General features: G+C 43.7%; 1 protein-coding gene across 1 annotated transcript in view; it reads left to right on the forward strand.

Moving 5' to 3' along the window:
- LOC138526274 (olfactory receptor 2J3-like) overlaps nucleotides 1-4394 on the forward strand; it is a 50077-nt gene extending 45683 nt beyond the window's left edge. The window contains 1 exon segment of the mRNA XM_069636852.1: nucleotides 4212-4394. Within this exon segment, the coding sequence (XP_069492953.1) occupies nucleotides 4212-4394 (183 nt within the window).
- The last annotated feature ends 20560 nt before the right edge of the window (nucleotides 4395-24954 follow it).

Here is a 24954-nt window from a genome sequence, read left to right on the forward strand (position 1 = left end):
AAGGGAAACATTGTTTCCCTTTGACAGTTCAGCCAGCCCAGGAGCACTCCCTCAGCTGGAAAAAGCGGCTGAGGGAGTGCTCAGTGTTTCACTGGGCTGGCTCTTCGGCTCCTCCATTATGGGTGAGGGGGCCACTGGATGGACGCCCCCTCACCCATTATGGTTGAGCTGCCATGCTCGGACTGGCCTATAGGGCAATGCCCGTACCAAAAATGCAAAATTCTAGTGTAGGCCAGTCAAAATGGGTCACTTTTTTGGCCAATGTGGGCCAGTTTGATGAGTTACTTCGCTATGCAGCTGGTAGTTTTGACCATTGTTGGTGAATAATTATTCTTGAAATATCACAATTTGCTTACATTTTACCAAAAAAAAAACTTTGGGTACTATTCAAACATTCTGTGACTAAAGGAATGAATATCAATTTGAAACTGTGGGCCACTTTTTCATTGGTGCCTGCGGCAGTTTTATGGTCCAGTCCGAGCCACCCCTGCCCATTTCCTTCAAACAAAAAAAAAACAAAAAAAAATTTGTATTTTTTATTTTTATTTTTTACATTTCATGCTGGGCTCTCGCACCCCCCCCCCCCGCGATGTGGCTGCACCCCCCTGGGGGGGCACGCCCCAAAGTTTGAAGACCACTGCCACAAACCTATCACATTTGCCCCTAGGTTTTTGTAGTGTGCCACGCAGGATGACGTTAGTAAGTGCGTAGGGTAACGTCATCAATGATGAGTTTTTACTATAAGTAAGATGTTTTTTCTGAAGCAAATTGAGAGAAACCATGCTACGAGACGTTCGTTGATGTCCGTTGTACTGGCTGTTTTAGATAATTGATATTAAAACAGTTAACTTTTGCCAACTTCCTGAGTCGTTTGATTATTGATATTTGAGTAACTTCAGCATCCCCATTCATCTCAAAGTATTGCTACCTCATCTTAAAGGGCTGGGTCAGATGTCCCAGTTCACGTGGTAGCAGTGAGGATGGTTAAAGAGCCATCGACCTAAGTAAGCTTAGGGTTCCCGGCAATATCGCATGTCCTCTGCCATTCGGCTGAAAGGATGTGAAGCTCCCTGTAGATAGCGGAAATAGATTTTAAAGTTAAGCGTTGCAAGCGTATGTGAGACGGGTCCCTCAGTTTGTGCAAAATCCCCTCCTTACTTTTACAGCAAGCAGAATGGACAGAAGGTTGAAGAGGCTGATAAGGAGGAGGCGATCCCGAGAGTCGGAAGCTGAAAAAAGCGAATGGTGATTAAAACTGAGGGAGGTGGCTAAATTGTGAATGGGCAGTGAGTGGAGAAAGTGATAAGGGGAAACAAGTAACGTAGGGAGGTTGGGGTAAAGACAACTCGAGACAGTGAGCGTTGAGTTGTTAAGTAATTGACTTGAGGAGAGGAGCCAAACAATTATGAAACTGTGAGACGAGGATCGTCACAGTAGAGTAAGCCCAGTGTCCTACGTCATAGCACATAACAGAAGGAGTTGTATCTAGAGTTCCACTAGCGGATGACGTAGACTATTGACTTGTTTAAAGACTTGTCTAAAGAGAACAACTGGCATCCAAATCGGGGTGTTTTTTAGGGGCAAGTTTAAGTCTCGAGGATCGCAGACTGTGATATATGTGGTCGATTAAGTATGTCAGTTTGTTTTATTGTTTTATGTGTTATATTGATATATATGTGGTTAAGAAATATTAGACGAATTAAGAGATGAAAAAAGGAAAACACAAGATTTAAGAATTAATTATTTATTTGTTGAAATGAATTTGATGGTGTTTAGTAAATAAGTAGATTGGAGTATAACGTGATATAAGGGGGTTAGAGCTGCGCCGATTGGTGCATGCTCATATTGTATTATTTTTTCTGAAAAAACGTATTTTTGAAAAAATGCAAAATGTAAAGGTGAGTATTGACAGTCAAGTGTGACCAGTCAAAGTGTAGGATATTACTACACTTACACATCTATGCCAGCAGTTGCCAAAACACGCACCTAAAGCTTAAACAGTACAGTGCAGAATGGGTCAAAGACACAGCAGACAAGATGTCCATGCCATGGCCACAAGGGGGATCACATTCAAAGGCAGTTTTTGACATATTTGCATGCAGCATACACAGGAAAGAAGTTAGATAAAAGGCTAGCAAGCTTAGAGCTCTGCAAAATGTACCAGGAGGTAAGAGAAGAGCCGCCTCCTGAAGACTGGATAATTAACCTATGCAAAGAGGGGACTGAGGAGCCTTCTGCTCCCCCGTTGTGCCTGAAGTAAAAGGAGACAGTATAAAAGATGAAGGAGTGTACCCATTAAGAGAACTTAAAGCAGTGGCAGGATACAGCAATCAGCATATGAGTTGCCTGGGCATAACAGCGACGAGGGGACAGAGAAGATTCCCAAAAGAGCAAAAGAGAGGTGATCGCTAAAGTCTAAAGGGACAAAGCGAGAAAGGACAAGGAGGGAAGTGACCGACCAAGTGCATCCTTAGATATAGGAATAGAAATAAAGAGATGGAAGGGAGACAAGGATAAGGCTGATGAAGTAGCACTCATACAGAACAAATTGATGAGTGGTCAGATTTTTCTAAAACTTGATGATAAGAGCATTGAGGAAGTAAGGCAAAGAGAAGATGGAGACGAACAAGACAGAAAAGATAAGCTAGAGAGGAACGGGTGAAAGAAGATGGGAAAAAAAGGAAGGATTGACAAAGATGAGAACAGTTGTATCAGGATGAACAACTGAAAAAGCAAGAAAGGGCAGAAGAAAAGAGGAAATATGACAACAGACAAAGGGCAATTGAAGAACAAGAAAGGCTAGAACGAAAGAGAGTGAAACAGGAAGAACAAAAGTTAAGGGATAAAAGGATACAAAGATGTAGCGATGAAGAAATACAAAGGGCAAATGAGAGAAGAGATATGAAAAGAAAGGAAGAAGAAAGAGTGACAAAAGAAACAAGGAAGCGAAGAGAGCTTGATGATGAAAGCATGCGATATTGAGCGTGTAGAAAAGGAATTAATGGATCCTCATCCAGTAGTTGCATGGTAGGGCATAGAAGAATTCTTCCCCGCATATGAACTGATGCCAGGTCTGTCTAGAGCAAATCTAGAGGATGAGTTTGACTCTAGAAGCATCATGGACGCAATCAATAAAGTCTATCATGATATGAGGACTAAGAAGGCACTGAAAGGAAGGGGTAAAAATTATTGACTCGAAAGTATGCAGTTGTACGACAGAGAGGGAAGCTTGTGTAGTTTTGAGCCTAAAGAGTTGTCTTTAGACAGACTAACTCTGAATAGAGACGAAGAGGAGGGAAGCCATACAAGTTGGGGACAGGATATGTCAGATGAAGACAGGGAAACCTTCCATGGGGAGGATGGAGGTAACGCAAGTGGTCCCGAGGGATGTTCTCTGATGGACAGGGAAGTGAGATGGTCAGATATAGAGCTACCCAAATCGAGGGTGTCAGAATCTCTGGCGCGACTAGATCAACCTAGAGGGAGATCCCATCGTGAGAGGGGAGACTCACCACCTTAAGTGAGCAGATTAAGAGCGCTGCCAGGAAGGAAGCGTGTGGAACCATTGTGCCTGCTATGGACAGACAGACGATGGGGGATGAGCGTGAATTTGGTATATCGCAGTTTCCTTTGTTAGAAAAAGGAGGAGCCAGACCACAATATATACCATGGTGGTCACAGATGGATAAGGATAATTTAAGGTGTAAACTCCTGAGTTTAACTTCTGGCGCTGGAAAATTGATGCATGAGTTAGAAAAAATGACAGGAGGAAACACATTAGCTATAGGAGACATTGAAGGTCTTCTAGCCTCTATTCTTGGGGAGAGAGCAGACAATGTTTGGTTGAGAGGAGGATAGTCGAGTATCACTATGCGGAACATGGCTCACGATGGAGTACCATTTAATAACTGGAGAGCGGCAGTCTGGAAAGCCCTCGAGTGCTGTATCCAGACACATCAGATATGGAAGCTATCATGACGAAAAAAATACATGAAGGGAATGACCCTCTTTTTTACATTCAGAATTTTCAGGAAGTATGGAGCTTGGAGACTCGCGAGCCTGAGGGGAAATCTATACCTGTATTTTATCATATACTATGCCATGGGCTGCCAGAGCCAGTACAAAAGCAGCTCAAGAAGTTAGTGGGCATTGAAGCAATGCCATGGTCAGAAATTCAGTTGACCATTGCACTTTACTGCTGACTGTTGCAGGAGAAGAATCGAAAGAAAGATGATGCTAGGAATGGCAAAGAAGCTAAATTGGTGCAGAAAACATGGTCAAAATACGCCATAGAAGGGGTGATGTTGACTGGCGGAGAAGGTTGGAGTTCACAGCAAACAGCAGGTATGCCACAGGTGAATAACCAAAGGCAGTATGATCAAAGTAATAATTGATTTGTACCAGGAAGTAGGGAAGGTTTCCGGGCAGAGATTTCCAGAATAATCAAGGAGGCTTCCAGAATAATCAAGGACATTTCCAGAATAACCAGGGTGGGTTTCAAAGCATGCAAGAAGGGCAAATTAAGAGACCTCATGTATGTTGGACATGTGGTATGTCAGGACACCTTACACGCATGTGTAGAAGTCAAGGGTTTGTGCAAAACTGACAATTCTCAAGAGGGGAGCCACATACCCACCTGCATACACACAACAGAATGGAGAGGGTTTCACCCAAAATCAGACAGTACAGCAAACACAAGTGCTGAGAATGCAAACAGGTTTGCAAACACAGCAGAAAGTAATGAATCTGCCCCAAGGGCAGTCACAGCATTCACCCATGCAGATTCAACAGGGCACAAGTGCAGGACAGTTAATGACTCCTAGGATAGGGGGTGTCACTGTTGAAGGAGGAAATCCTTTCACAAATATGGGAATAAGCATGTACCCACAATAGGACAGCTCACTGGGAGACTTGATGTGTTCAATACTATCAGTGACACCCAATCCTCAAGAGGAACCGAGGGTTGACATCAATATAGGAGGCAAATCTTTTTCTTTTTTAGTAGGCACGGGGGTAACAGGCTCATGTATACAAGAGGGGAAATTCACATTATCTGGGAATGCCATGAATGCTCAAGGATTCACAGGAGCTACAAGTAGTGTTCCTTTAACTGAAAAATTGACAGTCTCTATAGGAGAATGTGATATGTCTGTACCGGTATTATATTCGAGACGGACGCATGCCAATATATTAGGTCGAGGTTTAATGACAAAATTTAACATGACGATTTCATTTACTGATGAAGGCACAGAATGTTCAACTCCAGGAATGCATTATTTAAATGTGAGTGAATTTATTATGGCATTTATGGGACAAATGGCCATACGAGGAGCACCTTTAGAGCCAGAGGTTTTTCATTATGGGATACGCATTTTGTTAACATGGCTGCCAGGTTTAGTGGGTAAAACTGTGAGAATACCTGATACATTTTTATTCAGGCCAAGCATACCTATGGATGAAGAGGGAGGATGAGTCTTTCCCTTAGAATTCCAAGCAGCCATAGTGCAGGGAGAAATGGTTTTGCTTGATGGAACATATTATGAAGGAAGACAATGGTGTACAGTAATTGCCATTGGGGACGGTTATGTATTGACTGACGTCACTGACGGGGATATGTTCAAAGACCATCCGTCAGATGACAAAGTTGTATTTGAAATGAGTATTACTTATTGGGTTCCTAGAAAATGATGTCCTGAGTTATTTTATGAAGATATGGCAAAGGTGCCAATTTAATTGTGGACAACAGGCCCCTATGACATAGGCCTATTGAAGGGGGCTGGAGAAGTTGAGCTTAAATTGAAACCAGGTGCAATTTTACCTCGAGCATGACAGTATCGTATGTCTCGAGAGACAGACAAAGGTATTTTCAAGACGATATACGCGATATACGCCATGATGTAACAAGGTATTTTTGTGATGTCAGAGTCACTGTGTAATACGTCAGTGTATCCTGTGAAAAAAAGTAAAGGGGGGTTCATGGCGTTTAGTGCAAGACCTTTGTCAGATTGTAGAGGCCGAGTTTCCTCTAGCTCCTAATCCTGCAACAATCTTATTTAGTATCCCTGTTGAGGCACGATATTTCACAGTGATTGACGTTTTTCTCAATCCCATTGCACAAGGATTCTCAAGATCTGACATCATTTACGTTTCGTCAGACTAAGTTAAAAAGCACAAGATTGCCTTAGAGGTGCTGTGAGTCTCCATCGATTTTCAATAGAATAAAAAGAAAACAACCCTATTCTTCTTAGTACTACATTGTGCCTCTAATTGAGAGTTTGCACAGTAATTGGCTATAAATACCAAAGAATGATATTCTATGACACCCCACAGTTCGTGTGTGCCTCGCATGTTGGGACAAGGTAATAACCCCCAAACGTTTATGCACAATATAACTGGTGTTTTGGATTTAATGGATTTGGCACTAAAGCATTTCAGATAGCCCCAAAAAAGGGCCCCTAAATAGGCTCATTTGGAATTTCCTAGGTGGGATTTGGGGCACTGTCATGTCGGACGGATGGAAGACTGATGCCTACACAAAAAGAAATTGGTCCTGAGGAAAATGATCAGAACAAATGCATCATCGAAACCGGTCGACATAATACTCCACGGATGCCTCTAAACTACAAGAGACACATGTCAAGAATAACTTCTTTTTAATGCCAAGCATCTATTTGATAAACGAATGGCTTTTTAATCAGGCAGATTGAAATCTAAATAAAATTGATAGTAGACAGTATGTAAGATGTCTCTTGGCACATGATATCATGCAAGAAAAGTGATATAAGTATGCGATACATCACATAGGTTTCTTCTTCTCCTTTTACAGTTTTTCCTTTTTTTAAAAAGTTTTTGATAATACAACTTGCTATAGGCAAGACTACAGGTGGGTGGGTACAGCACACTCCACGGAGAGGGAATAAAAACAAAAAATCCCTCGTGGACTGTTCTACCTACAACACCGACTTGTTATGCCCCCTTGGGGACATCTTTCCAAAATACTGTTGGCTATGCAGATCCATTACTCATTGTAGAGTCAGGGTCAGCTTCCCTCTTGTCTATCCCTCTTAGATAGGCAGTGCACCACTCTCTAACTAGGAACAGAGCACCCCACAGGGTCAGGGTGTTCTTCTGGCCAGGGTCAAAATAGGTAACACTATAGCAATATTGGCAACTAAAAGAAATGACCGCAACAAATGTAGTCCTGCTCCTGTTTTGTGTGATACTGTGAATGTATGTGACAGGAAGGTCTACATATCTCTCTTGAGGAGCTGTTTATCTTCAAATCAGTACCCCCTCAGTGTTTGGCGATACATAGATGACATATTGGTCTGTAGCACCTCAGAGGAAGAGTGCAGACGTGATTCAGTTCAACTGATGATTATTCTAGCAGTTAAAGGATAAAAAGTGGATAAGGAGAAATTGCAGTATAGCCAAGAGGAAGTGCTAAACATAGGTCAGTTAATTTCACATGAAGGAAAGAAAGTTACTCCTGAGAGAGCAGAGGCTATTTTGAAAACAGAAAAGCCTCACATGATAAAGCACATGCAAAGATTTTTGGGACTATGCAATTATGTGAGAGCATGGGTCTTTGATTACAGTTAGGGCCTTTTTGCAGGCTCTGAAAAAGGCAAGGGCAACCTAGGAAAAAACTGTCTGGACTGAGGAAATGGAAGAAGGGTTTGATGAGTTGAAAAAGGCAATTTGCACAGCGCCAGTTTTAGGGATACCCAATTATGATGTGCAATTCTTTTCATTTACACATACAAATGGCACAGTTATGACAGCAGTACTCACGCAGAGAACTATGTTGGGGTACAAGCCTCTAGCATATTATAGTGGGATTCTGGACCCAATAATGAGGGTTCACTTCCCCTGTGAACAATCTTTGGCAGCCGCCACGTTCACCATTGAGAAGGCTGCTAGTATAGTAATGGGATATTCCATGATGTTATTTGTTGGAACATGCCTTGTTTGCCATTTTGGAAAAATCAAAAGGTACGTTAACTTCTCAAAGGGCTTCTGCCTACGAGGTAGTTATATCGAATCCAGCGATTAAAATAGTCAGATGCAGAATAGTGAACCCTGCCATGTTCATAGCAGAACCATTGGCAGAAGGCGAGCATGCACATAATTGCTCAAATTAGGAGGAATTCTGTGATGAAATCCTGAGGGTAAAGGAAAATGCTTTGGCAGCTGGAGAGATTCTCTTTATTGACGGTTCTTCCAGAATCGATCAAGATAATGGACAGATATATACAAGTGCTGCTGTGGTAAAGCACAAGGCAAATGGGGAGTTTGTAGTATTGATAAGTGCATGACTACCATCTCACTTTTCGGCACAGGTTGCAGAATTAGTGGCGCAGATTGTCACGCTCGAAAATCATGCAGACCAGGAAGTAACCATGTACAGTGACTCCGCCTACTGTTACGCTCACCTGGTTCCCACAGGGGCGTCGATCGGACCCGGACAGCTGCGGTATCCACCAACGTGATGCGTAGTGCCGAGATGACTGTCTGGACTGGCCCCCCTAATCTCGTCTGCTTGACCCGTAGAAGTATTCTCCTGCAAGTGGAGAAAGGGATTTAGCCACCCATGGATTTTAGTGATGGCCCCCTCCCACTGTTCTCATTCTCCCCACTTGTCACCTCCGATATCCCCTTTTAGTAACCTCACCTTATGTTTTTAAATGATGAGCTCTCCATCCTGTGTCGCATGCAGGGGCGCGTAGATATCAGTTACTTCACTGGTTTGAAGGTACTGGAGGAGTTCCGGAGGAATATTGACTCCGGGGTTAATAAAGTTCAAAGAGTTCAATATGTCTGATGTTCACTCTTGTTCCATTCCCTTGTTGAATTGCAGCTGGTCCAAAAGAATATTGCCTGGAGGCAGCCACGGAGTTCAGGTAAGAGTCTGTATTACCCAACACTGTCCGGTAAAAGTTGCATGAGTTTAACTTGTTGTTTTCTCTCCCTTTATAGATGCAGCATATGAAGATGAGGCGTCTTAAAGGGTAATGCCTCCGGTGGTAAATCAGGTAAGCCTATGGTGGTAAGAGATTGTATTTGTCGGCTCTCTTGGCTCACCTTGTTATTTCTTTTGTTTTCCCCCAGGTGCTGCAGTTCGACAAAGAAAATGATGGAGGCAGCGCTGAGTCGAAAGATGCTGTGGACTGGTGAATATGGCGCGGCGCTGCTGCTGGCGATGCGACGCGTGCTGGAATAATGTCCTTTCCAGGCTCGGAGACGTGCTGGATCTGGAATCAGGTAAGGAATTAAAATAATGTCCGTGATCTAACCTTTTCTCCTTCTTCCCCTTTTTCTAGGAGCTCCGGATTTGAGGCGGGCGTGGCAGAAGACTGGATGCTGACTTGCAGGCATGGTGAGCGTTACGCTGCAGGATGCAGAATAACGCGAAGCGTGTGGTGCTCTTCGGGCGTGGTTTGAATAGCCTCCACAGTAGTTCCAGGTAAGAAGTTCCCCAGAACCACACCCGAGTAAAAAATAGTCCCTGTAATAAAATAGTCCCATCCAGGCCTCACGTTGGCTTGGATTCATTTGCAGCATGGTCTGCATGAGGTAAGTAATGTCTATGAGCCTGGCGCCTATGGCACCAGGACTGGTTTCTAAGATGAGCCTGGCGCCTAAGGTGCCAGGACTGAACCCAAACAGCCCCCAGCTGTGGCTGCTGGGGTTTTAACAAGTATCTGGATGCCTGCTCCCGGGGCTGATAGACTCGATCCAGATGCCGGGGGTAGGCATCATGACAGCACTCCCCCCCAAGGCCCCTCTTAAAGTTGTTCTTCCCCTTGGTCCTTGCTTCTCTGGGAAGTTCCGATGGAATTTTTTCACCAACCGAGGAGCATGAACGTGGTCACTAGGTTCCCATGACCTTTCTTGTGGTCCGTAACCCTTCCAGTCGATTAAATAAAAAAGTCTTGATTTAACCATTTTAGAGTCCAGGATGTTTTTTACTTCAAATTCAGGTTCTCCATCTATCAGAATGGGGTCAGGTGGTTTGGTTAATCTTGTCCCGGGTTGAACTGGTTTTAGAAGTGAAACATGAAAGACAGGAGGAATTCGCATATTAGAGGGTAATTCTAATTTGACGGCCACCGGGTTGATAATGACCTTAATGGTGTAAGGTCCCAAATATCTAGGATTAAAAGTCTGAGTTCCTTTCAGAGGTATGTGTCTTGTAGCCAGCCAAACTTGGTCTCCAATCTGATATGGTGGAGTCTCACTTCTATGTTGATCAACATTTTTCTTGTATTTTTCTTTTGCTAGTTTCAAATGTTCTGTTGCCTCTTTAAAGGCTTGTGTAATAGTAGAGTGCAGATGGGTCACTTCTGTCATTTCTAAGTGCTGGGTGAATCGAGTTCTGAGGTTCGAGGATGATGTCCATAAATGGTATAAAAGGGGCTTTGTCCGGTTCCTGAATGTACAGAGTTATTGTATGCGTATTGAGAAATCCATAAAATATCTTTCCAATTACCTTCGGTTTGGTGAAGCATACAACGTAGGTATTGTTCAAGAGTCTGGTTGGTCCTCTCCGTCTGACCATCAGTTTGGGGATGGTGACTAGTTGATAACCTTACGTCAATTTGCGCCAATTGACAACATTTCTTCCAAAATTGCAAAATGAACTGACTACCTCGGTCTGAAATTAATAGGGAAGGAAATCCATGTATTCGAACAATGTTTTCATGAAATTCCTTGGCCAAAATTGAAGCGGAAGGTAATCCTTTCAAAGGAATAAAGTGGGCCATCTTGGAAAAAAGATCCACAATAACTAGAATGGTGTTGAATCCATTACATGGCGGTAGATCTGTAATAAAGTCTAAAGACAAAGTGTGCCATGGTGTGAGTGGAAAATCTAAAGGTTGTAAAAGACCAGCCGGTTTTATCTTCTGACTTTTGTTTTGGGCGCAGATGCCACAAGACAGTACAAATGACTTTAAGTCTTTTCGCCAGGTGGGCCACCAGAATTGTCTTTTAATTTTAGCTTCAGTCTTTTCAATACCTGTGTGCCCTTCCATCAGAGCATCATGGTAATTGGATATGACTAGTTCTTGTAGTTCCTTGTGTGGTAGAAATAGACGCCCTTGATAGTAAGGTAAATCATTGATGACTGAATAATCTTGGCCCTTTTTTATCCAGTCCTGCAAGGATGCGGAATCGAAAAGTTGTTGTATTTTTAAATGAATATCTTCTAAAGTCTGTAGAATAGTTATGCCAAGAATTCTTTGTTCTGGAATTATAGGCACCGGTTCTGGGTTCGAATATGCTTCTCCCATCCCTATTCGGGATAAGGCATCTGCCTTACCATTCTTACAACCTGGTCGATAAGTGATCACGAAATCGAATTCGGCAAGGAATAATGCCCATCGAAGTTGACGCGATGATTGGGCCTTTGCTGTTTTTAAATACTGCAAGTTCCTGTGATCGGTGATTACAGTAATGGTGTGCCTGGCACCGAGAAGATAATGCACCCAAGCCTTGAAGGCGGATTAGATGGCTAACAACTCTTTATCGGTAACCGCATAGTTTAACTCGGGGGCCGAGAACTTTCTGGACAAAAAAGCTACTGGGTGAAGTTGACCTGTTTCAGGATCCTTTTGGGACAGGACAGCGCCCATGGCTAAACTGGATGCATCGGTTTCAACTATGTATGGGAACTCGGGGCGTGGATGCTTTAAGACAGGTGCCGACGTGAATTTCAATTTCAGCTCTTGGATGGCCTTTTCAGCCTCTTCGGTCCACAAGAAGCGTTTGTTTTTTCGCAAAAGTGCTGTGATGGGGTGTACAACATGTGAGAAGTCAGGGATAAATCTGCGGTAGAAATTAGCAAATCCAAGCATGCTTTGTACCCCCTTAACTGAACTGGGTGAGGGCCACTTGAGAATTGCGTTTACCTTTCGAGAGTCCATTCGGACTCCTTTTGGAGTCAGGATAAATCCAAGGAATTCAACTTCTGTAGCATGAAAAACACATTTTTCCAATTTTGCATATAACTTGTGTTGACGTAGTTTCTCGAGCACTGCACGAACGTGCTTAACATGGTCTGATTCTGAGGAGGAGTACACTAGAATATCGTCTATGTATACGACAACATAGACGTCAAAGAGTTCACGAAGGACATCGTTCATAAAATACTGGAAGGCTGCTGGTGCATTGCACAACCCGAAGGGCATCACCTGATATTCGAATAATCCGTACTTGATGCGAAAGGCAGTCTTCCATTTGTCGCCTTTCTTTACACGTATCAGATGATATGCCCCTCGGAGATCTAATTTAGTGTAGATGCAAGCGTCCTTTACTTAGTCTAGTAATTCGGGGATCAGAGGCAATGGGTATCGGTTCTTCACTGTGATCTGATTTAATGCGCGGTAGTATATGCACGTTCTGAGGTCACCTTCCTTTTTAGGCACGAAGAACAAAGCTGATGATGCAGGGGACTTGGATGGACGAATGAAGCCATTGGCAAGGTATGACGTCTGTATTGTCGTAGGTGAAGGTTTTCGGGTTCCGTAAGGGCGTAGATCCTACTATATGGAGGTTGTGCACCGGGTATGAGGTCGATTTGACAATCGTATGATCTGTGAGGTGGTAAGGTGTTTGCCTGTTCTTTTTGGAAAACATCCTGGAATTCTTGATATTCCTGAGGTAACTGCACGACTGGATTAGCGACTGTGGCCAGGCCTTTGTTCAAGGTTTTTTCTGGGTAACAGGTGTGTGCACAATCCGGGAAGGTTATTCTCTTCTCTCGCCAATCAATACAAGGATTATGTGTTTCCAACCAAGGTATCCCCAGTATTATTTGGAACTGCGGGGCTTTGATTTATTCAAACACAGTAGTCTCTCGATGCCCATCTTGACCCAACAGTGTCATCTCTGTGGTGGAATGAGTTACAGGCCCAGGGGCAATTTCAGTTCCATCGACTGTGGTGATGACATCCGAAAGAGGTCTTTTTGCAGAGAGGTAGAGTCATCCTGGAAGCCAATTCGTGGTCCATATAGTTTCCTACGGCCCAGCTATCAATGTATGCCCTTACTGCGTGCATACGTGATGGCTGCCTTGGATCAATAAGGACGATTGGTATGATTAGGTGCGAGGTCTCAGTGTCCTTCTTCAAGCTCGGCAAGCGGACCTCTACGCTTGTCGGGCATGGTCATTTCCCGAATCAGGCTCTGTTTGATTTCTATCAGCAACTTCGACTACTTTCTTGGATGGTTTTATAGGGCAATCCCGTAGAAAATGTCCTGAGGCCCCACAGTACAGACACAATTGCATCTGACGTCTCCTTTCTCTTTCCTTTTGAGTTAAGGGTCCCTTAACACCACCGATCTGCATAGGTTCTGATGCATCTGTTCCTTTGGGGGTAACATTGGGTTTAACCAATACCCGATTCTCGAACTTAGTTCGATCAGCCTTTCTATTCTGAAGTCGGTGGTCTAACTGGACCACTAAGTCTATATATTCTGCGCAATCCTGAGGTGGGTTCACATCTTGGGCCAAAACATCTTTGAGTTCACCCAGAAGTCCACAATGAAATAATGTAATTCGTTTTACCTCTGGCCATCCGGTTTCCACCACCAACCTATTGAAGGTTGCAATATAGGTTAGTAGATCCTGGTTACCTTGTCGTAAGGATAAAAGTTCGTCATCCAGGGCCTGTCCCTGTGAATATCTGGCGAATAGTCTTTCCATGCTCAATTGAAAACCCTGAAAATCCCGAAGAAGAGGGTCATCCTGGTTGACTAGTGGAATTGACCAATCCGCTGCGCTGCCACTAAGGTATGATACTACAAAGGCTACTTTGGCTTGGTCGTTTGGAAAAGCTCCAGGTCTGCATAAAAAGTGCAAGCGGCATTGGTTCATGACCACGGCAAACTTTTTCGGGTCCCCAGCAAAACATTGGGGTGGAGCTAAAGGAATGCTCCCAGGTAGAACCACTTGCATAGGATTGCTCGATGAAACGGGAGTTGGATTCCCCCCGAGTCCAGGTAGTGGTGTTTGCCCAGCTTGGTTTTGCAGCAGTTGTCTAGCAAGATCATCAGTGCGCTCCTTTGACACAATCAGTTCTCTCCTGAGGGCATTAGTTTCCTGGCGCACTGAGTGCATAGTTGGTCGGTTTCTGAGGTTTCCATTACGCCCGGGTGGGGATTTGTAGATAGGCTTCGCATTCTGTTATGCTCAGCTGGTTCCCACAGGGGCGTCGATCGGACCCAGACAGCTGCGGTCTCTACCAATGTGATGCGTAGTGCCGAGATGACTGTCTGGACTGGCCCGCCTAATCTCGTCTGCTTGACCCATAGAAGTATTCTCCTGCAAGTGGAGAAAGGGATTTAGCCACCCGTGAATTTTAGTGATGGCCCCCTCCCACTGTTCTCGTTCTCCCCACTTGTCACCTTCGATATCCCCTTTTAGTAACCTCACCTTATGTTTTTAAATGATGAGCTCTCCATCCTGCGTCGCATGCAGGGGCGCGTAGATATCAGTTACATCACTGGTTTGAAGGTACTGGAGGAGTTCCGGAGGAATATTGACTCCGGGGTTTATAAAGTTCAAAGAGTTCAATATGTCCGATGTTCACTCTTGTTCCATTCCCTTGTTGAATTGCAGCTGGTCCAAAAGAATATTGCCTGGAGGCAGCCGATGGCGTTCAGGTAAGAGTCTGTATTACCCAACACTGTCCAGTAAAAGTTGCATGAGTTTAACTTGTTTTTTTCTCTCCCTTTATAGGTGCGGCATATGAAGAGGAGGCGTATTAAAGGGTAATGCCTCCGGTGGTAAATCAGGTAAGCCTATGGTGGGAAGAGATTGTATTTGTCGGCTCTCTTGGCTCACCTTGTTATTTCTTTTGTTTTCTCCCAGGTGCTGGAGTTCGACGAAGAAAATGATGGAGGCAGCGCCAAGTCGAAAGATGCTGTGGACTGGTGAATATGGCGCAGCACTGCTGCTGGCGATGCGACATGTGCTGGAATAATGTCCTTTCCAGGCTTGGAGACATGCTGGATCTGGAATCAGGTAAGGAATTAAAATAATGTCCGTGATCTAACCTTTTCTCCTTCTTTCCCCTTTTTCTAGGAGCTCCGGATTCGAGGCGGGCGTGGCAGAAGACTGGATGCTGACTTGCAAGCATGGTGAGCGTTACGCTGCAGGATGCTGAATAACGCGAAGCCTGTGCTGCTGTTCGGGCGTGGTTTAAATAGCCTCCAAAGTAGTTCCAGGTAAGAAATTCCCCAGATCCACACCCGAGTAAAAATTAGTCCCTATAATAAAATAGTCCCATCCAGGCCTCACATTGGCTTGGATTCATTTGCAGCATGGTCTGCATGAGGTAAGTAATGTCTATGAGCCTGTCGCCTATGGCGCCAGGACTGGTTTCTAAAATCAGCCTGGCGCCTAAGGCGCCAGGACTGAACCCAAACAGCCCCCAGCCGGGGCTGCTGGGGTTTTAACAAGTATCTGGATGCCTGCTCCCAGGGCTGATGGACTCAATCCGGATGCCCAGGGGTAGGCATCATGACACCTACGTAATGTCAATGGTAAACGTAGGGCTAGCATGTTGGAAAAGGAGGGGCTACCTCCAAGCAGACGACACTCCAGTGCAGCATGCTGCCTTATTGGACAGACTCATTAAAGCACTACAACTCCCAGTAGCCATCGCCGTTGTTCAATATACAGCTGACACTAAAATGGCAGACTTTATCTCACATGGAAATACAGCTGCAGACGAGGAAGTAAAGCATATTGCATGCTCAGACAGTATCATGAAGTTTGATACACCTGATGTGAATGAAAGTATGGTGGTGATGATGAGTGTGCCTGGTTATAACAACTTGTCTACAATTCAGTCAATGGAAATTCAAGGGAAGCGCCTCAGAATGAGAAAGACCTGTGGATGCTGAGGGGGTGTTCTTTAACTCCTTCCAAATCATTGTGGGGACAGGAGAGCACTGGTAAACCAGTGATGCCTGTAGCCTTATTAAGGGTGACGTTGGAACAGCTACACTACCCTGTGCATGTCACTAGAGAGAGCCTCGCTGTAACAATTGCAGAGAAATGGTTTGTTCTGAATTTATTAGAACACGTTCCATTTTATATAGTGAACTGCATTGTATGTCAAATGTTTACTGCTGGGCACATACTGCATACAGTCAAAGGAGTTATCCCAAGTCCTAATGGTCCCTTTCAGCATTTGCATATCAACTATGTCAATATGCTGCAAGTCTGTAATGGATACAGATATATGGTTGTATTAGTATGTCCCTTTTCAAGGTGGATTGAAGCTGGTCCATGTACACATCCAGATTCCACCTGTGCTGCGAAATCTTTAGTACAAGAAGTATTTCCTAGATGGGGAATATGTGAAGTTTTAAGATCAGATAATGGCACTCATTTTGTCAATGAAGTCTTTGAACAGATAAGCTTGTTGCTCAGTATAAAGCACAAGTTTTCATCGGCTTATCACCTGCAAGTGAACGGACTCAGAGACTCAATGGCTTGCTTAAAGAAAGAATAGCCAAATTGAAGCTTACCTTGAAGAATGGATGGTTGTGTTGCCTACCACTGGCATTGTATGCGTTGAGAAATCAACCAGGTTCTGAGCACCATTTTACGCCCCATGAAATAGTGACAGGGAGGCAGATGAGGACAATCTCACACATCCGTCTAGAACTAGAAGTGATGCCCAGACGACAGAAGAATTGTTAGGCAAGGAGTTACGTAACTTCATAGCTATTGAAATAGATGTCTAGACAGCACATTGTCTATCACACATAGCACTCTGCCGTACAAGGGGTCAGTCGATGAGCCGAACAGCCTATCTCAAATGGGCAACTGAATGGGCAGACCCAGAAGAAGATGATTATGTCCAAGATACAAAGACAAGGTTAAGAGCTTACACCAAGAATCACGTGATCAGATATGAAAAGCCTGCAGGAAAGGGAGATGGAATCAGATGGAAAGTAAACAGAAGACTGGAGGGTCAAGGAAAATCTGGAGAAGAAATTCAAAGATGGAAGAACAGAGGACAGATGCATATCTGGGGATCGGTGCTTTCACCAGATGGCTGGGAAGAAGGAGTGGTAATTTGCAGAGCCTGGGTGGTCATTGGTTTCTATCAGCAGACCATTGACATAGTGCAGAATGGATGTAAACCTCTATGGCCGAGACTTGCCAAATTGCTGACAAGGGTCGAATATAAAGGTGGACCCTTGCAGATAGTGCCTTTGGAAAGTGCAAAACTGTGCTTTAGAAATAATGGCAAAAGAAAAGTTGGAGAGAACTAGAACTGTGGTCGAATCTTTGATGTACCAGGAATGAGCATTGGAACAGCAGTGATATTGGATCAGTACTGGACGTGTGGATCCAGAGCTTATATGAAGCTGCCCAAGGACTGGGGAGGACGATGTTCCATAGTAAATGTTCATGTTCCAGCGTCGATGATTCCTAAAAATGACCTGAATATTGGTAACTTTCCAAAAGCAGATACTCACCTAAGGAGGAAGAGATCTGTCGAGCTGATAAGTAGAATGAAGAGAGATAACTATTTCTTAGCCAAGTCAATAGAAGCCTTTGATGCCATTCCATATGAAAACAGACTGTTCAGCTAGACTTCATCGATTTTCACGTTGATCTTTATGCCGAGTATGCAGGTTGGATTAAATACTAAATGGTTACATATTACCATATGGGAACTGTTGCAGACAATCAACACTACCATAAAGTGGTTCGATGCTATCAGGGAAGAGCTGAGAGCCATACGACTGATGACTCTTCAGAATAGATATGTCTTGGATATGATCACAGCTATGGATGGAGGTTTGTGCAAAATTGGACAATCATGTTGCACATTTATACCTTCTTATGATGATGTGAATGGCACCCTGATAGAGGCTATAGAGATGCTAACAAAGCTGCATGTCCAAATGGTGGACGAAGTGGAAGATATTGCTGATGATAGCTGGTTTGGAGCGCTCTTTTCTTGGGTTCCACAATGGATGGCAGATATTTTCAAGTTTCTTGCAGCCCTGATAGTAATGGTATTAATTGGATTCTGTGTGATTAGGATAATAATTTCACAATGCAAGAAGACAGCAAAGAAAGTCATAGGGGTGAAGATCATGATTGATGTTGAATCAGGATGGATGACCAAAGAGTTAACAGATGAAGAAATCAGAGATTTAGTGAAGGCCAGTATCCATGCACCTGAGAGAACGAAATTCCTGTATCCAAAGAATCATAAGAAGTATGTGGGAAGATGGATCTATTGTAGTCCAAGTGGCCAGTGCATGCTCATGACTTGGAACAAGGATGAGCATGTGAAATCAGCAGGGTGCCTGAAAGAAGTAATCAAGATATGGGTCGCAAAGAAGCATTTCTTCAGATGAGGATGACTAGATGTGAAGAATGATGGGAGAGAGGTTGATGAATCGCCCAGAGGGGGGAGTGCAGAGAAGGAGCCAAGTACCCCCACCTCAACCATCTTGCCCATATTGCCTACATGTTGGGAGCCAGAGTGTGAGACATGTGCAGTACCAGTGAAAATACTGATACCAAGGAGAATCCTGGAGGCAAGGTTCCCATTGAGAAAGCCATACCTGTATATGAGACAGTATGATGGCCATTTGACTGAAATTACAGAAGAAGCAGGACCAATAAGTGAAAAAGCAGATTGGTGATGTCACACGAAGCCAGATTGATGTACATAGAAGAGATGCAGAGACAAGAGAATTAAATAAGTCTCTAAAGCATCAAGACAGTATCAAGATAAGTGACACCTCGGGCTAAAGATGAGGAAACTTATGCTACAGAAACAATGAAGATATCAAGTCATTTTACACGTGTACAGATGCAAAGAAACATTAGCAGTATTCCTGAGGTTAGCCATGTAGTTAATAGATTGTGGCATGCGTCAACGTATACATATATAGGAATATAATGAATAATGGATGTTTCCACAATGTGTTATAGCAGAGCTGGACCAAAGAAGGAAGGCCTTTCTTCCAGTGTGTCGCAGTTGAAAAACAACAAAATTGCAGAAGTGATTCTCAGAAAGGCGAGGTTGGATGAGCCCCTAAGAAGCCAAGGTCTTATCGGACTGGAATGAGCATACATTCATTACAATCATGTGAAAGAATGAAACTCCTGTTCAGAAGGCATGGACGAAAACAAGGACGAAGTCAGAGGTCTATAAAAAAATAGTATTATAAATGCACTAGAGCTTAAATCTGTGGTCTTCAGTCACGTGAATGGATGGAACTGGACAAACAGGATGAACCACACCTACACAGAGAGGCAGAGCGTGCCTCTATGCCCCTGTATTCTCCAGGGCAAGGAACATTTCCAAGGCCAAGTTCTTAATTGACGTGGAGACCACTGAGGTGATGATAGATGATATGCTAATTGGTGGGAAGCTATGGTTATGACCAGCTCACCAGCACCTGGAAGTTCAGCCTGCGTGCTGCTAACGTCAGTGGAAAAGTACTGACGGATGTAAGAGTGCCAACCAATTGTAGGGGGCCGCATGATGAAGAGCCGTATAGTTTGTGTAACCAATAGGATGTTGTGTATTTAGTGATGTTCATAGTGACCTGCTTGAGGGGAGGGCTGACGTTAAGGAGCCTATCACTTTCTTAGACTAGTATGGACCATATACTTAGATGTTCCTTCTAAACCTATTACATTTGCCACTAGGTTTCTGTAGTTTGCCATGTAGGATGACGTTAGTAAGTGCGTAGGTTTACGTCATCAATGATGAGTTTTTACTATAAGTATGATGTTTTTCTGAAGCAAATTGAGAGAAACCATGCTATGAGACATCCATTGATGTCCGTTGTACTGTTTTAGATAGTTGATATTAAAACAGTTAACTTTTGCCAACCTCCTGAGTCGTTTGATTATTGATGTTTGAGTAACTTCTGCATTCCCATTCATCTCAAAGAATTGCTACCTCGTCTTAAAGGGCTAGATCGGATGTCCCGGTTAAAGAAGACTGATTTGTGGTCAGAGCATTTGGATGCATGATTAATATCACATAAGTGAATCTTTCTCATGCTTTCTCATGCCATAAGTATGAGTAATGATCACGTGTTAAGGTGACTCCTATATTTCCAAAATGTAGAAGTAGCAACTTGCAATATAGCAACTATGGCTCAAATATGGGAGTGCCATGAATTCTTCTTAGCATAAGCCTGAGGTGTTGGCGAAGTTGGTTTTCTCACTCTGGGAGCCAACAGTTGTCTCGCAGTCATTTTGGCACATACTACTTTCTACAGGGTTAGGAGCAACAGACAAGTGCTGGAGGTGCACACAGTTGAATGCCGGCTGCAGGGATCTGCGCATTTCATACAGGGTACATTCCCAGAGTGATTAAACTCAGATTATTATTCTTCTGAAGTGAATACATTGGGCTTCATTATGATCTTGCCGGTCCGGAAACAAGGGTACCGGTAAGCACATCGGCACCCTTGTTTCCGACTGGCAAATTACAAGTTTGCCTGCCGGAACTGATAAGCCTGACAGCTCTGACCCTGCCGGGCGCAGCAGCCACGGTAGGCAGACTCTTCACGGAAGCGCCGGCACCGTTAGCAACGGCGCCCGTGCTTCAGTCTACCCACTCCCATAGAGTCCTATGGGGAGTTACGAAATCCGGCGCCTGAATTCCCGCACCGCCGCCGATCGGACCTTTGTGTACTATCTGGAACATGAGGATTCTGATAGCGTCTGCTCATGATAGTCCTTTGCAGAAGCTATGTACACAGTCAGCTGTTTCCTCCCTGCTATTCCCCAGGTCCCATGTCTTTCTAGTCTGAGTCATTGAGAACAGAACACAAAATGCTGGGAAACATGAGGTTGTTTTTATAGCTAAGACACTGGACCAGCCCAAAGGTAAAGATGAGGCGGGTGGATGCTATCAAAACCAGTATGCTGACCGGACCCTCGATAAAATCAGGGCTATGTCTTAAAATCAGTCAAATGTATTGAGATGTGGGACAGAAATCCCAAAACTGGAACTGTACTAGGCAATCCGGGACGTCTAGCAATCGCCATCCGTTCAGATGAAAAGACTTAGTGCCTGGACTAACTGCCTGCTTCTCCTGATGTTCAAGGAGAATTCAGACCTCCCTATCTTCAGCACTTCAAGGTCATATCAATGGAGGTGAGCATTTAAAACATTCCACGTAATACTTCCCAGAGAAGGCTCCTTTGTTTCCCATATGATTTCTAACTTATAATAATTTAATGTGTAATAACTATCTACGACTTTCCTGAACTCATGTCCAGCAACAAAAAATCTAGGCCTTCAACATGCTGGTTTACAACTTTATTCTGGGACATTTAATGAATCGTGAGTGTTTTGAAAGTTTAAGAAAGTATAGACGTGAGTACAGCGAACATCACAATACTTAAAAAAAAGAATATGAAAAAAATGTCCTTGCATTCTTCAAAATGCCACCTAGGAACTTATCTGTAATTAGCATTTCACCTTCTCTATCTGTCGACACTGGCTTGAGAATTACACTCAGGAGGAAATCCCCCCTCGAGCAAGATGATGCCAGCAGGCTTGGTGAGGAAGCACCCCTGGGGCCTGCCATGCTGATAAAAGCACCCTATTTCATTGCAACTTTCTTGGCATCCCGGAGCAGGAAAGGAGCATATATTCATGACGCCACCGTGAGTATTAGCAAAGGCGTATGTTCCACAGATGCGCGCAAACAAAGGCTGTTGAGAGAAGAAGAGGGAGGATGGGACTTCATTGGACAGACTTTGAGGTATTCCAACAAAAAAAGAAAATAAGTGGACAGTTCATACATTCCCCCTAAAATAAATCAACGGCTGCTAGGTAAGGAGTCAAATTCGCTGTCACTCTGAGAGCACGTCACCGTGAGCTCGGGCCCTCTGTTGAAGCAATTCCACATGCCTGTCATGTTGCATAATGTATCAGGTGACACTTACTGTATAGTTCACAAGTTCAAATACCCTCAAGCTTACTAAGTCAGAACAAATGTGTTTAATGACATTGGGTTATGGTACATGTTATTCATGTCATAAGGCTAGGTAGTTTTCTGTGTGATCTATATGAATGGTTATTATTATTATCATTATAATACAATAATAATAATTTAAATATTATAATATAGTATACATGTTGCACTTACTTCACTCCTCACTGGAAGGGGCGTCCTGCTTTTAGGTGACGATATTTTACGTGCCCGGGATTGGGACAAAAGGGAGTCCCTCAGTAAGAATGTCACAAGTCCTAGTACGACCGTTTGCTATTGTGTTTTTTTCCTTTGTCCCCCACCCTTTTTTGTCTTGTGGCAACTGGAAAGATTTGTGTATAGGTGCCATACATACACATGTACAATAAATAAATAAAAAATAAGCAAAGTGGGCCAAATGCACAGACTGTAATGTGTGTGTTTTAAAACAACGTGTGTGATTAGACCATGGATATGCATTTTGTGGGATGTTTGTGGGAAATAGTGGCTTTTTAAAGCACTGTTTCGGTCATCATTTTGGTTAAAACTCTCTGAAATACAGTTGTTGTGTGTTGGATACATATTGAAGTATGCTTTGTACTTGTACTATCAGTCTGTCTTTCAGAAAATCCTGGCACATCTAGGGCTAGTGGTGAGAAGGTGGCGGGGGTTGCAGAGCCCCAGCTCGGGAGATCTTTTTGGAGACTACCAGGACTCTACCTGGGTCAGCCCCAGGCCACTTTAAGCCCTGGTTAAAAGTCCTTTTCATGCAGGGTCTCGCTATGCTTACTATGAAGGTAGGAAAGGGACTAAATTGAAATTCCCAGAATGTAAAGTGATTAATGTTGCTTTAATTTGTAGGGCTGATTTAGTGGATTACATGACATGGGGGTTGAGAGGGCTTGGCAGTGAGACCTCTGTGGCTTGGGCGTGATGTAGAAAAGACAATCAAACCTATGTGAAGCAGGCAGCCTTTGGGTTGGAGGTACATGCTACTACTAAATTTCATAGTGCACTCTGCTGCCATTTGTATGTCTGCTGTGGGTGAGGGGCACAAGGGGGCCCAGTTAATTGGATTGCACTGTGCATTCCCACCCTGACCTTTACTGCCTCAGCTTGCACTGATGTGAGTAGCCCTTGACCTGTGCCCGAGAAGCTACAGTGTTGGAAACCAGCCCCCACCTGCAGGCAACACAGGGGGCAGTATGGGCCAGGAGCCTGGGAGGATGAAATAAGTGACACCTTTCACAGGCTAGGGACTTGTGTGATGTGGATCCCATAGAACTGAAACACTCGGGATAGCTTCTGACCAAGGTGGGTAAAATAGCTCAGTGGGTCAATCCACCTGCTCCGAGGAAAGATTAACTTGTGTTCCGGATTCTACATTCTAGTCTTGGTGTGATTTATAAACATAGGTCACCTTTCACTGTATAAGACGTCAGTTATTATGATCAGTATTATTATTTGGTGTTAATATCTGTATACTGCGCTTTTTGACGGACAATGTATTTCCATGCACGGGAAACGTTATAATAAGCTGAAGAATAGCTATTTGTTTAAACAGTGAAAACGTGACCTATTTATCACAACTGGATTCAAATTTAGAATATGTAACTCAAGTTCATCTTTCTTCGCAGCAGGGGAAGAAACCTACTGAGCTGTTTAGTAAGTTTAGTTTAGTTTCTTTATTTATACCGCGCGCCGTACCCTGAGGTAACTGGGCGCCAGAGACTTAGAGCAAGATCAACAAGTTACATGCACTTTACATACTATACAGGTAAGGACAAAAGCGACAAGTGCAAGTGACCAGGGTTACATGACGGTCGCAGAACAGATGCAAGGTGACATACAGTACAAGTGAGATACAGAGATTGGTCAAACATGTGAGCAATTCTTGTTAGCAAGCCAAGACTTCGTTTTTGCTCTAAAGGTCCAGAACGATGGTTCCAATCTAAGATTAAGGGGTATAGGATTCCATTGTTTAGCCGCTAGGACTGGGAAGCTGGAGCCACCTGCTTTTTTTAGGTTGAATTTGGGGATGGTGAGGCAGTGCGAATACACTGTTCTGGCAGTGGCTGCTGGTGAGTTTGAAAGCTGGTGGGGCGTACATTTTCCAGGGCGAATTTAGTAGCGAGCGCCCGCAGGGCGCGAGCCCACCCCCCCAAGGCGGGTGTGGGGGGGTTCTCCGCCCACGAAAATTTTGGAAAAATGGCCTACAAAATGTGCAATTTACTGTCCAAAAAACCCACCGAAATATGAAAAAAGCATTCGGTTTTACATATTAATGGTGGTACACTATTCTTACGTGTACAAGTGTGATGGTGTATTTTACAGCAGCTTGTATTGAGAATAGCTGGTACTATGGTGTATGCATAAAGATATTAATTATATAGTCAGTAATGATTGAAACATGTTTGTCATGCTGTTACTGGCATTCACATGCGCTCATCCTCTTACTAAGGTGGGATTTTTGGCATTTTTCTGAAAGGGGGAAACTAAGGAGACTTAGTGCAAAACGATAGAGCATTGTATGGCAATATTTGCTGCATTTTGGGCATATTTTGGGACCACAATAGTGGAGATGTATGTCGATGAAACTACTGTTTGGGTGGGAAAATGTCCAACTATCACTCAAATGCAGTGCGTAACCAGCATTACTAAACATTAATAGAGCAAATTCGCTAACAAACGCAGCTCAATGAGACACTTAAAGCCGCTTAGCCGACCATTTCACTGCTCGCCGATAGTGCCACCTGGAATGTGTGATTTGTTGATCCTTGGATTAAAATCCTCAGAGTCTGTCTGAGATAACTGTCACCTTTGTAAGATAGCTGTATATACTATCCAGCAAGGCTCACATTATTGAAACCTCTCCCTTTTCTACACAACTCTCTTTACTAAATGCACTAAAAGAACACAACCGATTTTTTCCCCCACTTAATCGCTAACACTTTTCATGACCAT

This window comes from Ambystoma mexicanum, chromosome 1p, assembly GCF_040938575.1.
Source record: "Ambystoma mexicanum isolate Mex_15411 chromosome 1p, UKY_AmexF1_1, whole genome shotgun sequence".
Classification (NCBI taxonomy): Eukaryota; Metazoa; Chordata; class Amphibia; order Caudata; family Ambystomatidae; genus Ambystoma; species Ambystoma mexicanum.